At 53.9% G+C, this 15021-nt stretch overlaps 1 protein-coding gene across 7 annotated transcripts in view; it reads left to right on the forward strand.

Moving 5' to 3' along the window:
• The window catches only part of TBC1D9B (TBC1 domain family member 9B), a 44144-nt gene that overhangs the window by 23698 nt on the left and 5425 nt on the right, over positions 1 to 15021 (forward strand). For 4 of the 7 annotated variants that reach the window (XM_060144401.1, XM_060144404.1, XM_060144402.1 and 1 more), the window contains exons 8-17: positions 4190 to 4351; positions 4663 to 4813; positions 5297 to 5511; positions 7262 to 7379; positions 8530 to 8815; positions 10534 to 10663; positions 10794 to 10892; positions 11667 to 11735; positions 12744 to 12984; positions 13399 to 13464. In XM_060144401.1, the coding sequence (XP_060000384.1) occupies positions 4190 to 4351; positions 4663 to 4813; positions 5297 to 5511; positions 7262 to 7379; positions 8530 to 8815; positions 10534 to 10663; positions 10794 to 10892; positions 11667 to 11735; positions 12744 to 12984; positions 13399 to 13464 (1537 nt within the window). The remainder of the gene's footprint in view (positions 1 to 4189; positions 4352 to 4662; positions 4814 to 5296; positions 5512 to 7261; positions 7380 to 8529; positions 8816 to 10533; positions 10664 to 10793; positions 10893 to 11666; positions 11736 to 12743; positions 12985 to 13398; positions 13465 to 15021) is intronic. The other 3 variants (XM_060144403.1, XM_060144405.1, XM_060144407.1) reach the window with 2 other exon arrangements.

A 15021-nucleotide genomic window follows, 5' to 3' on the forward strand; every position in this document is an offset into this window, starting at 1 on the left:
TGGGAATCCACTGACGAGCTAAGGGAAGATCAGAGAATGCTAGGACAAATCTGAAACACCCAACAAAAACTCCCTTCCAAAAGGAAAGAGCCCTCCCTGAGGAAAAAAGAGCTGGAACTGAGCAGGGCAGGAATACTGAGGAGTAAAGAGAGAGAAGCTTCTGACACTAGAGGAGACAGATCAGGAAGTCCTGGAGGGGGGCTCCATAGAGAGACTGCACCAGAAGACAGACCCCCAACCGTACAGTGCAAACAGCTACCCCATACATACAACATCCTCCTGTAAGTACAGAAAAAAAAAAAAAATTTGGGTGGGGCAACCAGTCAAGAAGGACCAAGTCATTTATGAAGGAATGAAAATCAGAGAGGCATCAGGCTTTTTTTTTTTTTTTTTTTTGCGGTACACAGGCCTCTCACTGTTGTGGCCTCTCCCGTTGCAGAGCACAGGCTCCGGACGCGCAAGCTCAGCGGCCATGGCTCACGGGCCCAGCCGCTCCGCGGCATGTGGGATCTTCCCAGACCGGGGCACGAACCTGTGTCCCCTGCATCGGCAGGCAGACTCTCAACCACTGCACCACCAGGGAAGCCCAGGCATCAGACATTTTGATAGCAAAATTTTATACAAATAGAGTAACATTTTGTAAGATATACAGTAAAAAAGCTGTGACCCTAGGATTTTCTGTGTGGCAAACTGATGTTCAGGTATCAAAACCACAGACCGTCAGGAGCATGCAGGAATTCACAGAAGCTATCAGCTTTTGAGGCATCTAATAGTGAACAACCTCAGACAACCAAGAAATGACGGAAGAGGCTTTGGCAGAAGGTCTGGTGGGAGCATTGAATGTATCTAGCTGTAGAAATAGGACTAGATAACAAGGATAAAGGTGACAAGTCATGTGTAATTTTATATGCTCTGAATACATAGAGTACAATGAAAACATGAGAAAAGAAGGTATGGAAAGTAGAATAAGCTCACTGACTGCCTTATTAAGTAAGAGCAAGGCATATCACTTTCAATTATATGTCGGCAGGGAAAGGAGTGGAGGGGGAAGATCAAGGCTACTCGCTAATTTTAGTATTGCCCCTAGGAGGGAGTCCAGTGTATTAAAAAGAGGGGACCCAGGGTACTATATAAAGACATTAGTATAAAGGTAACTGTTAGAACATAAACATACATTTTCTGACACTTTCTCAAGAAAAAATTGGAAAGAGAGGGAAAGGATACAGTGAGTTTAGGCAACTCTTTCCAGAAACTTTGTAGAAAGGCCAGCTGAGAATCACAGGGGTCCCTTCAGGGTGTGACTTTGTAATTGGAGTGTGACGTATATACTCTAAAGTGCATGGATCCTAAGTGCACAACTTGATGCACTTTCGCAAAAGTGGACATAACATGTGAGCACCACCCAGTTGAAGAACGGGGAGGGCTTGTAGGGACAACAGCATGATTCTATGCTGATGGTAATTAATCCAGTGGAGAGGGGCCAGTTGACAGAAGAAGGTCCTGGAGGCGAGAGCGGTAGGATCTTGGGCTCGAGTCGGGGGAGAGTTGGGCCTGGCATGCGTGGCCACAGTTGTGGGAAGGTGGGCCGGTGGGGGTGACCGTGGATGGCTGTCAGATTGCTCCTGCTTCTGCTTGCTCAGTTCAGTAGTTGGCAGTAGGAAGTGAGGAAGATGGATGGTTTGGGAGGTTTGCACTGGAAAAATGTGTGAGACAGTTACCAAGAGGAAGGAGAGGGAGACTGGATTCCCAGGCAGTATGGGTCTGTGAGCTCACCATCACCCCAGGAACCTGTCTGTCACGAAGGATGGTTATTGCTGAGGTCACATCCTCGAGTCAGTCTCCTTTCCGGCACTGAGGTTTTTGATTCTCTGCAGTGCTCTGTGGCCTGCAAGTCCATCTGTGTCCTTGTTCCTGCAGGGAACCTCGAGCCAGAAGCAGACTCTCTGCATCAGGATGCTTGGGGTCTGGACTGGGGTCATGTCCCTGGATTCGGGCAGTTTGTCATGAAAATGTATTTTAGTTGATCTAAAATCCATTTTGAAAACACCAGCCAGGGGCAGAGGGGCAGGCTGTGGATATGAACTTAGCAGAGTTCTCTTTTTTTTTTTCCTTTTTATTAAAAACAGTTCTACTGAGGTAAATTTGATATACAATATGCTGTACATATTGAAATAGCGCAGCTTGATGAGTTTAGCATGTGTTCCCTGTGAAGCCATCACAGCTGTGGTACAGGTTCTCATGTGGAACACAGAGAGGGTGAAAGTCTCGGGGGAGGCGTCCAGCACCCCTGCTTGACCACAGCCAGTGGGATCAGAGCTGACAGGCACAAGGGCAGAAACTCAGCTCAGACCGGAGCACGCAGAAGGGGAGCTCACTGGCCCACGAAGCCAAGAAGTCCACACAGTTGGCCGCCTATCATCAGAGCTGGGCTGTCTCCACTGGATGAGTGTCATCCCCGGGGCGTGTGTGGCACCAGCATGGTGGTGCAGCCCCTGCACCCTCCGTGGCTCATCCTGACATTCCCTGCCGAGTGGCCGACACAGTACCCGAAGTCCCCGCAGGCATGGGAAATGCTAATTAGCTTGTGGCCACCACCGCAAACCTCAGTGGATTCCACAAAGTGTGGGTCCAAGAGTGGAGAGAGATGTGTTGCGCCCAAAAAAAATTGGAAGCCACTGCTGGCAGAAGGAGAAGTGGATTCAAGGGAGCCAGTGACCAGTGTCCACCCAAGAGCGGTGTTGTTCCTGCTGGTGGGCACTTGGGGAGCGAGCTGAGAGGAGGACAGACAGAGTGGGCACTTACTCTGTTCCACCTGACCCCCGGGCTAGGGAACAAACTCCCTGCCCAGGCCATTGCCCACGGCAGTGAGCTCACCTTGAAGTCAGGTGCCTGCAGGTAGAACACAATCCACAAGCAGGGGCAGTTGCCTGGTGTCACCCACACTGTACCTGAAGGGTACTAAGGTTCCAGAAAGCCAGGGGAAGAACCCTGAATGTTAGGGCTTCCTTTTAGACCTTTGTCCTTGATGCCCCCCTTTTCTTCTCCCAGCCCCATATTGCCCCCAAGTATGTTCCCAGAACCACCCAGGATCCATTTCTCTTGCTATTTGGCCGTCCGTGCAACGGGAAAGCAGATTCCCAGGTTCCTACACTGGAGAATGGCCTACAGCCCTACCAGAGCCCTGTTTATGGTTAGAGATGGCCCACAGGTGGGGACCCCCTCCCCACACACCTAGTTCTAGGCATATGTCTTTATTTTCACCTCCCAAAGCCCCACAGCCTTGTTGCAAGTGTGGCGGACTGCTAGGGAGAACCCGGTTTTGAGCTGCACAAGTGTCCGGAAAGAGGTGGTGTGGCCCAAGAGATGTGTGGCCACTGCAGACCACACAACACACCAGGCAAGTGGCCCAGAGAGAGGGAGCCTTGCGGACAGCCACCAGCCCTCAGAGTGCCTGGGGGCCCCTTCTTCTTTGAGGGGCCCTTGAGGGTACAGTGGACAGGTAGCCTGAGGGAGGGAGGAGAGGAAAGAGGACTCCTTCCCTCACTCAGCTGTCACTGAGGGCACCCGCAGGAGGCATGTCCTCAATTAGGACTCTGTCAGTCTGAAAAGGGTGAGGCAAGCTGTCAGCCTCGGGACGTACTGGGTGAGCAGGCCTGATGTCACCCTGCCTCTGCTCCACTTTCCCCTCCATGCTTGGGCTCCAGTGGGGGCCCCAGTGCTCTTTCCCAGCACTCCCCACTTGAGCCAATCACTGTGTCCAGGGGCCCCATGGGGCAGCGCTACAATGGTGGGACCCAAGAACAGTCCGGGCAGACGCCACCAGCAGCTGTCCCTACAGGGCTCGGCAGGGTCTGCACCCCAGAGGCTGGAGCAAGAAAGGCATCACAGGGAGCACCCATGAGTGCTGCCAGTCAAGCCCTTGTAGGGGACACAGAGTTCAGGAAGGGGCACGTGGAGCTGTCTCCTTGCGGTTTCTTCTCTCCTGGCCCTGACCTCACAGAGAGGGCCTGACAGGATGAGCACCAGAACCTGTCCCTGGTGAAGGAGGACAACACAGGTGTGTGTCTGGCCAGAGAGGATGTAGGGCTGAGCCACAGCATGGCCTCCTGCTCTTTCGCACACGGCCACCCCGCAGGCAGTGGGGCAGTTCACTCGCTCAGTGCTTTCCTTCCCATGTTGTATTTCCCAGTCTTCCCCAGCTTCTCAGGAGGTGTCAGAACAGCCTGCCAGCCCGACCTCACCCCTCGGTGGCCTCCAGGGGTCCCATGCACAGGAGGCTCCAACCGCTTCCCAGGGCCTGCTCAAACTCTTCCAGAGAAACACGCCCATGGAGGACCTGGGAGCCAAGGGGGTAAGCCCAGACCCGGGGCTCCACCACCATGCAGGCCAGATAGGGGGAAGGGCAGGGCCAGTCTGCGGCCCTTGGGTGACGATGTGCAGTGCCCAGGGACACCCTGAGTGACCTGTTCAGAAGTGCTGGTTATGGGCTTCAGGCCTCTGCAGGGGGTCCCGTGTCCCTGACGCCCGAGGGTGATGCCGTGCACAGCCCAGCCTGGGCTCGTGGCATTTTCGCCACAAGCCCTTGGAGGAGAGGTGGAGGGCCTGACACCTGCCTCAGCACTCAGGTCGCATTCACAGCCCCCCTGTCTGCTGTTCCCCCAGGCCAAGGAGAAGATGAAAGAGGAGTCGTGGCACATCCACTTTTTTGAGTACGGGCGCGGCATGTGCATGTACCGCACCGCCAGGACGCGGGAGCTGGTGCTGAAGGGCATCCCCGAGAGCCTCCGGGGGGAGCTGTGGCTCCTCTTCTCTGGTGAGCTGCCCTGGCCTCACGGCCCCACAGCCTCAGCCTCCATGACCCCCAGTTGGCCTCCTGAGTCGGCCAGGCAGGAACCACCAGCCTTTAGAGGGCGAGAACATGTCTCTCAGCTGTAATGAAGCTCATGTGTGCCAGGAGGGGCATTCCGGGGAGCAGAAACCAGTGAGGCGGTGCCTTCCCACCAGCAGTGGAAGGCAAACAGGCCTCCTGAGGCCTTCTTTCCTTGGGTCAGGCTCTGACAACATTCACACCCTTGGCCACTTGGATGGTTTCAGGAGAGCAAGTCAGCCATTTGAACTTGGGTGGGGTGACTCCTCTCAGAAGCAATCATGAGGGAAACTCTGCCTGGCACCTCTTAGTTGGCCCCAAAGTGCCACTACTCTTCTGCAGTGCATTGACGTCTCCACCCTGCCCTGTTGCCCTCGAAGTCCTGGGAGGGGAGGAAGAGGGAGACAGCTACCAGCTGTGTCTCCACAGGGGCCTGGAATGAGATGGTGACTCACCCTGGCTACTATGCTGAGCTGGTGGAGAAGTCCACAGGGAAGTACAGCCTGGCCACGGAGGAGATCGAGCGAGACCTCCACCGCTCCATGCCCGAGCACCCTGCCTTCCAGAATGAGCTCGGGATCGCTGCACTCCGCCGGGTGCTGACTGCCTACGCTTTCCGAAACCCCACCATTGGCTACTGCCAGGTACAGGGGCTTAGCAGGGTCCAGAGACAGCATCTCCCACCAGAAGCTCACAGGAGCACCTCCGCATGGCTCTGGGCCTAAGTGATGGCCCCACACACCTGTGACTGTGCCCTGTTCCCCCCCCAGGAAGATCCTAATCACAGAAAAAGATGAAATTAGAAGCAGTGTTCATCGCTCACCTTATCCCCTTGCCACGTATGTGCTTCTGGTCTGGGTCCTGAGGCGTTTGATTGTTTTGTGTGTGTGGTAAAATACACATAACATAAAACTTGCCATCTTAATCATTTTAAGTTTACAGTTCAGTGGCATTAGGTATATCATTGTACAACCATCACCACTATCCATCTCCAGAACTCTTCTTCATCTTGCAAAATGGAAACTGTACCCATTAAACAACTCCCCTGCTTACCCCTGGCAACCACCATTATCTTTTCTGTCTCTATGATTTTGACTAAGTACCTCATATAAGCATCATACAGTATTGTCTTTTTGTGACTAGCTTATTTCATTTGCATAATGTTCTCAAGTTTCATCTATGTTGTAGCATGTGTCAAAATTTCCTTCCTTTTTAAGGCTGAAGAATATTCCATTGTATGTATACAGCGTGTTTTGTTTATCCATTCATCATCCATGGCCACTTGGGTTGCTTCCACATTTTGGCTGTTGTGAATAGTGCTGCTATGAGCATAGGTGTACAATATCCAAACCCAGTTCTTTTGGGCATTATACCCAGAAGTGGAATTGCTGGATCATATATTTAATTTTTTGAATTATGAGAGTTGTCATAGCATTTTCCACACGAGCTGCACCATTCTTCATTCCTACCCACAATACACAAAGGCTATAGTTTCTCGCCACCCTCACCAACACTGGTTATTTTCTGGTTTTTTGATAGTAGCCATCCTAATGGTATGAGGTGGCATCTCACTGCAGTTGTTTTTTTGGGGTTTTTTTTTTGCGGTACGTGGGCCTCTCACTGTTGTGGCCTCTCCCGTTGCGGAGCACAGGCTTCAGACGCGCAGGCTCAGCGGCCATGGCTCACGGGCCCAGCCGCTCCGCGGCATGTGGGATCTTCCCGGACCGGGGCATGAACCCGTGTCCCCTGCATCAGCAGGCGGACTCTCAACCACTGCGCCACCAGGAAAGCCCCTCACTGCAGTTTTGATTTGCATTTCCAGGGGCATTTGATTTTAAATCTAGTGGGCATTTTCATGGCCAGGTCAGATGGCTTTCTGTTTCCCTATGACTGCCTCTGGATTTCAGAGAAATCACTTTTCTGTAGGACCAGTGTTCTGCAGGACATATTGCCAGTGCATGGAAAACCAGTGTGCTGGCTCTAAATCATTTTTAAGATAATTTGCCACCATTGATGCTTTTTCTTACAAGCCTTGGTATCAGCTCAGGCTGTGCATGGTCACTACTTTGCCATGGCCTCCCTGCAGCCATGTGGCCATTGCATGCAGCTCACTCACACATCCTTCTGGCCCCGTGCTGCACCTGTGACACCAGACACCACCCCGAAGAAGGCCTCGCCTTCTCGGGTGTCCGAATGCCTGCAGGCCCAATTTGAGGAACTTGGTTGACCGTTTTGGTCAAATTGATTTCCTGCAAATCGTCTTTTGGCAAATTGCCCAGAGTTGGGTGGAAGAGTTTGTTGTTGCCAGGCCTGCTGGTAGAGGAGGATGCATAGGCCACTTGGTGGGGGGGGGGACAGCTCCATGACACCCCCTACCTGTCTCTGTGCCCCTAGGCCATGAACATCGTCACCTCAGTGCTCCTTCTCTATGGCAGCGAGGAGGAGGCATTCTGGCTGCTGGTGGCCCTCTGTGAACGCATGCTGCCCGACTACTACAACACCAGGGTGGTTGGTGAGTGCCTGAGACTGGCAGCTCCCTGTGGGGGTGGCTGGCCTCCCCGGGCCAGGTCTACATTCAGCACATCCCACAGGTGAGCTCTTGGAGGCCTCGCAGCCTTGCCCCAGGCTGCAGACAGTCACAGGTTCCGCTCCATAGATTAGGAAGCTGCTAAATCTTCACACAGCTGAAAAGTAGAGAGCCAAAAACAGACCCCAACCGTCTCTCCCAGACTATGCGATTCCCTAGGAGTTGCTGGCAGTGAGAGAAGAAGTTAGCTTGGGGCCTAAATTCACATCCATCTAACTCTTCTTAAACATTTTTATTGTGGAAAATTTCCAGTATCACAGCTAGAGCATATAGTATGCCCCCATATCAACTGTTAGGAACTCACAGCCAGTAGAATCTGTGTTATTAAATGGAAGTACACTTGCAAATATATTTAATTACATATATAATTAAGTCTGTTATTCTAAAATGTCCTTCCCTTACTGTTTGCTTTTGGGGGTTTCCACTCTTGGGGTCCTTTAGAATTGCATCTGTTCACAAGCTTCAGGTCAGTACACACACAAGCTACTGAGATCACTGTTTACTTCTTTTTTTGGTTTGGTTTGATTTTTTTTTTGTTTTTGTTTTTGTTTTAATTTTTCTTATTATTTTATTTATTTTTAACATCTTTATTGGAGTATAATTGGTTTACAATCGTGTGTTAGTTTCTGCTTTATAACAAAGTGAATCGGTTATACATATACATGTATCCCCATATCTCTTCCCTCTTACGTCTCCCTCCCTCCCACCCTCCCTATCCCAGCCCTCTAGGTGGTCACAAAGCACCGAGCTGATCTCCCTGTGCTATGCAGCTGCTCACTGTTTACTTTTGATGCCCTAGAGAGAAATTAGTATTTCCCAAGAATAAAATCCAAGTATAGTGGAAGAAATCATTCTTTTCACACAGCGATTTGGAAGTAGTAGAAAGGAAACTTACATAATTTTTTCCGTTCTTGTTTTCTCCACCCCACCTGCCCCCCTCCAGCCCTCAGTTGTAAGCAGAGCTGGCTGGGGACCAGGTGAGCTTCTTGCAACTCAGACCCTGGGGTCCCACATGAGGGCCTGCCTGAGTCAGGGGTGTGAGCTCACCATTCAGACTCCTTCGTTCTCTCCCTAGGGGCCCTGGTGGACCAAGGCATCTTCGAAGAGCTCACGAGAGACTTCCTGCCCCAGCTCTCCGAGAAGATGCAGGACCTGGGGGTGATTCCCAGCATCTCGCTCTCCTGGTTCCTGACCCTCTTTCTCAGCGTCATGCCCTTTGAGAGCGCTGCGGTCATTGTTGACTGCTTCTTCTACGAGGGCATCAAGGTGATCCTGCAGGTGGCCTTGGCCATCCTGGATGCCAACATGGAGCAGCTACTGGGCTGCAGCGACGAGGGCGAGGCCATGACCGTCCTGGGCAGGTGACTGAGCTGGCCTCCCTCCTCCTGCTGGGGAGCTGGCCAGCACTGACTGCAGCACCCCACCCCTCCCCAGCCCTATGTGCTTCTTGGTCAGCATCCTGGGACTGTACCTACCACGTGCCCAGACAGGGCTAGACCTGGGGATACTCCAGGGGGGCAGAGAGAGCCTCCTTTCTGGAAGGAGACAGAACAGTACTGGAGTAGTAATAAGTGCTGGGAGAAGGTAAAACAGGTAGTGGGCCAGAGCACACTGGACTGGAGGGCTTGGTGGGCAGGAGGCAGCTGGAACAGCAGGGCCTCCCTCCTCTAGCGAAGGTTGGGTGTCTGTTATTCCCACAAAGCACTCCTGGTCGTGCCTTTCCCAGCTAAGTAGCATCACTGTTGCCCCGTCACCTAGACAAGGGCCCATGTTGGGCCTACTGTAGCTGCTGAATGAGCTGATATCCACCAGGCACGCCTAAGGCCCAGGGTCATCCTGGCTGCCTTGTCCTCCCTCAGTCCCCGCATCCCATCCTCATGGACTCTCTCTGGGGTCCAGCCCCTCCCCTCAACCCCTACAGCCTCAGGGCAGACCCATGACACCCCTGCCAAGGGCCCTGTGTCTGCATCGTCACAGTTTTCCTTGTTCCAGTCTCATCCACCAGCATCCCACAGGGCTCTTCCTGATCAGAATCTGACCCTGTTCCTCCCTTGGGATATGGGAACTCCCTGTGCCACTGGTGGTTTTCTGGACAAAGGATCTAAGTCCCCTAGCCTGGCCTTCAAGACCTTTATAACCAGGTGCCTTCCTAGGGGGTGCTTACTGTGGCCCAGGCCCTGAGCTCTATACAGCCTTGCCAGCCCACGTGCATGTATTTGCCCAGCCTGGAATGCTCCTGGCCACCCGGGACAGCCAGGGACGCTGCCACCTGCCTGCCGAGCCAGCCCAGTGCTGACTGGGAACCTGTAAGGGTCCCAGGCTGGCAGAGTTGTTGCTTCTGGGCCATGCTAGCTCTTTGTCCTCAGTGATGACAAGATACTCAGCCCATGGCCAGAGTCGGCAAGTGGTTTTCATGCCCATCTCCCACACCAGACAGATGGGGCCCCTCCTTAGCAGCAGGGCCTGACCAGGAATGGTGCCGGAGCCAGTGGGTGTGTCCCACCTGAGTGTCAGGCCCAGCCAGAGAGCCTGGGAGAGTGTGAGGTCCTGGTTGGCCTAGTCCAGCCAAAGTCAGGCCCTGTCCCGAGGCTGTGTTCCTCGGACACCCCCACAGCAGGGCTCCTCCCTCGCCTTCCTCCTGGGACACTCCTTTGGTCCCTGATTCTTCCTGGCCAGGCAGGGAGTCCTCACATCTGGCCCAGTGACACGCCAGATGGAGGAAGCGTGTCATCCCTCCAGCTGGGACAAACCTCTCTCCTGGTTTGGTAGGACTTTTAAAGGTGCCCCCCGCCGTGAGACCCCAGTGGACAGCCTAGCTTTCTCAGAGTTAGTGCTCAAGCCTCTCAACTGCCTCCAGGGGGCATCCCTGATTTGCCAGGGTACCCATCCCTGATTTGCCTCTCCCCCTCCTCCCTGCAGTGGCTCATCTTTCTCTCTCCTGGAGGATGCCCGGCCCTCAGCACACTCACTCATTGATTGGGAGTCTGGGCAAATTAGGTCTCTCCACATCACTTAGCCATGGGTAAGACACCCCTGTCACCTGTGGGTGATCTAGATTTCTGTCCTTTAATCCTTACAGATACCTGGATAATGTGGTCAATAAGCAGAGTGTCTCTCCTCCTATCCCACACCTCCATGCCCTGCTGACGAGTGGAGATGACCCTCCTGAAGAGGTGGACATCTTCGACCTCCTGAAAGTATCATATGAGGTCAGCACTCACTGTGGGCTTCTTGGCCAGACCACTCCCTTGGGCCGTGTGGGTGCAGTTGGCCATGGTGGGTGGCTGTCCTCTGCTCTGTGGTTCCACCTTATCTCACTGAATCACCTCTGACTGGTAGAAATTCAGCAGCCTGAGGGCCGAGGACATTGAACAGATGCGGTTTAAACAGAGGCTGAAAGTGATCCAGTCCTTGGAGGATACGGCCAAGAGGAGTGTGGTACGGATGGGCCCGGGCTCCCATGGCCCCAGGGTGCAGGCTGGGAGCTAGGGTGGGGATGGTGACCAAGTGGGCTGCTCCTGCCGAGCCATCTCCAGACTTCCCTGAGGAGCAGGGTGCAGGGTCCCCTAGCACTGTCTTGTGTGGGACTGGAATCCAGGAGTGAAGGGGCAAATTTAGGGAAGTGGGGAGAGGGCTGGTCACAATTTTCTGCTTGTGGATTGGTCACAGGGAAGCTTCTCTGATGCCTCAATGCCTAAAGGCTAAGCATGATCCCACTCTGGACTGAGCCCTCAGGCCTGGCTTTAACCCCTGCCCCTGGGTAGCAACACTCAGCCACCCAGCCCTCCATCCACTCAGCCCTCTGACCTCTGCTGCAAGCCTTTGTCCTCCTGTCTCTGGAGGGAGAAGTAACTGCGAAGTTCTAGGTCACCTTCCAAAGTGCCAGTGCCAGGGCCTTTCAAGGGATCCAGATAGCAGTGTCTTGATCACCGCCCCTCACCCTGTGTCCCTGACTGGGTGTTCAGAACAGAAAGGCACCCCCAGTGCCCACCAGGAAGGAGCTCAGGGAGTGTGAATTGAGTGACAGGATGGGTGATGAAGGGTAGGAGTGTAGACCATGCTTTCTTTCCTGAATGGACTACCCTCATGTGCTCGGCCAGCTGGCAACACCAAGAGGGCAGTTCGTGTCTTCGCCCTCATCCACATGGGGATTCTCTCAAAGAGCAGGAACTTGAGAATTCATTAATACATCCTGTTTCTCTTTCCTTCTAGGTTCGAGCTATACCTGGGGACATTGGTTTCTCAATTGAAGAGCTGGAGGACCTTTACATGGTGTTTAAGGTGACAGCCAAGAGCAAGGGAGGACCACTATCCCATCCTAGTCCCCTAAATTCATCCTTAGGGTAGCAGCCTCCTGCCAGGAGAGAAATAGGTTTAAAAGCATCCTCAGATGCAGTTACTACAAAGTTCACATGGTAGAATTTAATCCTTCTTGGAGTTTAGGCAGGACACTCTTTTAAGTGGAAGAAAATCCACTCAAGTCAGCTTATATAAAAGGGAATGCATTGGCTCATGAAACTGAAAAAGTCTAGGAATGTACAGCTTCAGGCATGACTGGATCTAGGTGTTCCAACATCCTGGCAAGCTCCCCTACCTCAGATATCACCTGGACTGCTCTTCCTACAGGGTGGCAGGACTGTTGTCAGCATCTCCAAGGTCATCCTGTCCGCTCAGTAACCCCAGTGAAAAGAAAATTTTTCTTTCCAAGTGGTTTTAGCAAAAAGCCTAGGGTTAATTGTTGGAATGACTCAAGTTAGGTGCTGTGGCTACAGGAGGGTGTTTGCTGCTGACCCAAAACTGGGCCACGTGCCCACCCCATGGCCTGAGGGTGGGACAAGAGGGGCTCTCCAGGAAAAGTTCAGGTGCTGTTAACAGAAGAAGGGGAAAGGGTGTGAAGAGCAGGCAGAAACAGCCATGTCTACAATGCCTTTCTGATCTCATTGTCGGGTCCCATCTGCCCCTCCAGCTGCCTCTGGTTCAACCCCCAAGATAACCACCCTGCTATGGCCTTAAGGTCAGAGCAGTCCAGCCAGTGCTGCCTCTCAACTCGCTGTGGCCGCCGTGGCTGGCAGTCCTAGGGCCCTGTCTTGACTCACACGGCTATAAACTAGGGACTGATGGTACCAACGCAGGAGGTTCTGCGAGATGCTCTGTGTAGCCCAGTGCTCACTATCCAGGACTCTGCAGACTTGGATGGAGGAGGAGGGTGAACACACCAACCAGCCTGGTAATCCTAAGCACCCAGGGGCCAGGAGGCCAGGCCATCTCACCAGGCTATGCTCCCTGCAGGCCAAGCAGCTGGCGAGTCAGTACTGGGGGAGCAGCCGCCCTGCAGCTGTGCGTCGGGACCCCAGCCTGCCCTACCTGGAGCAGTACCGCATCGACACGAACCAGTTCCAGGAACTCTTTGCCAGCCTGACACCCTGGGCCTGTGGCTCCCACACATCTGTGCTGGCGGGGCGCATGTTTCGGCTCCTGGATGAAAATAAGGACTCGCTGATCAACTTCAAGGAGTTCGTGACAGGGATAAGTGAGTGGCTCCAGGGCCTGCAGGGGCCTTTCCGTGCCCACGCCCTTTCTGAGGAAGCCTCCAGATGCCAGCCCTGGCCAGTCTTCCCACTGCAGCGAGCTGAGGGCAGCCTGGAGCCCTTGACCCTTGATAAAGGAAGTGCAGTTTTCCCACTGGAGATACATGGAGATCCAATGGGAGCCCTCCCTCCCCTCCCCTCCCTTAGTCCACTGCTGGAGGCTGGGTCTGCAGGTCCCAGAGAAGGGGCAAGCCAGAGGCCTGGTGCTCACCCCCAGGGTCCTCTCCAGGAGAGAGTCAGGTGGTGAGGAGGGTCCCACCAGAACCCATTGGAAGGGGAGGTATTCGAATGTGGACTGGCTGTGGGACTCTTGTGCCCTTTTGCCAGCGTGCCTCCTTGCTGGCCTTCCTCCACAGGTAGGATGTACCATGGGGACCTGACAGAGAAGCTCAAGGTGCTCTACAAGCTGCACTTGCCTCCAGGTGAGAGCCTTCTGTCCCACTCCCCAGCAGGGGCTTCTCATGTGTCCAGAGCTGGAGGTGCAGCATTCCATGGCACAGGCCTCTGTGGAGTTCTGGGCCTTGCAGCAGCTAGGGTCCCAACATAGTGGAGGCTCGCCCGTCCTGACAGAGAGTGGAGGAGCCAGAGCATGGGGGCTGAGGCCCAGCCCAATCTTGGTCTGAGAGCAGGGCCATGACCTGAGTGACCTGGGAGGGAATGTGTGGGAGTCTCAGGGAGGAGTCTGCCCACAGGCAAAGGCCCAGATGGAGCACTATGCCACTCAACTAGAACACCCCCTCGTGAGGGGGACTCACAGGAGTGGATATTCAGGTTTGAATCTCTTGTGTTCATTAGCTTATCCTTAAGTCTCTCAAGGGTTCCTGTTTCTCACCAGAGGAGCGGCGTGGGGGTGCCAAGGCCAGGGAGCCCTGTTGTATGGCTGCTCTCCTCTGGCTTCTCTAGCAGTGCCGGGCCTGCTGGGACACTGACAGTGGGTCGTCCGCAGTAGCTGGTCCCAAAGCAGGGGCTCTTGCTGCTTCATGAGCCTAGCTCACCTGGCTCAGCAGGGGTGGCCACTCAGAGTTGTCCAAGTGCAGTGGGGGAGGCCTTCCCCATTTTCACAGGAGGGAATTGAGACGGGCTGGTGAAAATTTGGCCCCAGGGGTTCTGCTCTGGGGTGGAGCTGTCCTGGGTTCCTGCTGTTGTTCATGACCTGCCCCTGGGAGTCAGCAGCTGCCTCAGAGTTAGCCTGAGTGATTTTTCATCCCAGAGGCTCTCACTTGATTGGCCTGGGGCGGGGTCCAGACTGTAGTTTTAAAGCTTCCCCCAGGGTTGTTCTCTGCATCCAGAGTTGGAGAGACAACTGCTCCTGACACAGATATTCTCACCTTTGGCTGGTTGTTCCCTGTAACGCAACAAGGAACACTTCCATGGAAAGACTGGTATAGGCCACCTCTCATTCTGCTGAGAGAGAGGCCTGGGCTGGGCAGGCCCCACTGTGCCGAGAGCCTGTCCATGAGGGCACATGCGGCCAGCGCTGCCACTTCCAAGCCACCCCTGCCCGCCTTGCTTCATCTAGGGCTCTAGTGGCGACCCACACCTGCCACCTCCCGTTGTGCCACACACTGTTAAAACTCGCTCACTTCCTCCCCCTCTGTACAATGGGGAGAATAAGCCCCCTGCACAGAACCAAGTGGATCCGACACCCCAGAGACTACTTTATCGCAAAACGAGGCAGGCCAGTATGTGCTGGTGTGGAACAATGCCCAAGTGTATAAAGTGAGAACAAGTCACTTGTGCCTGGCCCGTCCCTGCATATGTACCTGCAGGAGCATAAAACATCCCAAAAGAATCCTCTGGGCCGCATCATCGTGGGGTAGGAGAAAGGATGGCCGCTCAACCAACTCCCAGCTGCACTGACTGGATTTTTATCTGGGATATGTATATATTACATTTTCAAACACAATGCACGAGTCAACCAGAATCAGTCGTCAGCTGTTACCACTGTGACCATCCACCATATTGGTGGGGCTGGGAGC

Source organism: Lagenorhynchus albirostris, chromosome 3 (assembly GCF_949774975.1).
Source record: "Lagenorhynchus albirostris chromosome 3, mLagAlb1.1, whole genome shotgun sequence".
NCBI classification, from domain to species: Eukaryota; Metazoa; Chordata; class Mammalia; order Artiodactyla; family Delphinidae; genus Lagenorhynchus; species Lagenorhynchus albirostris.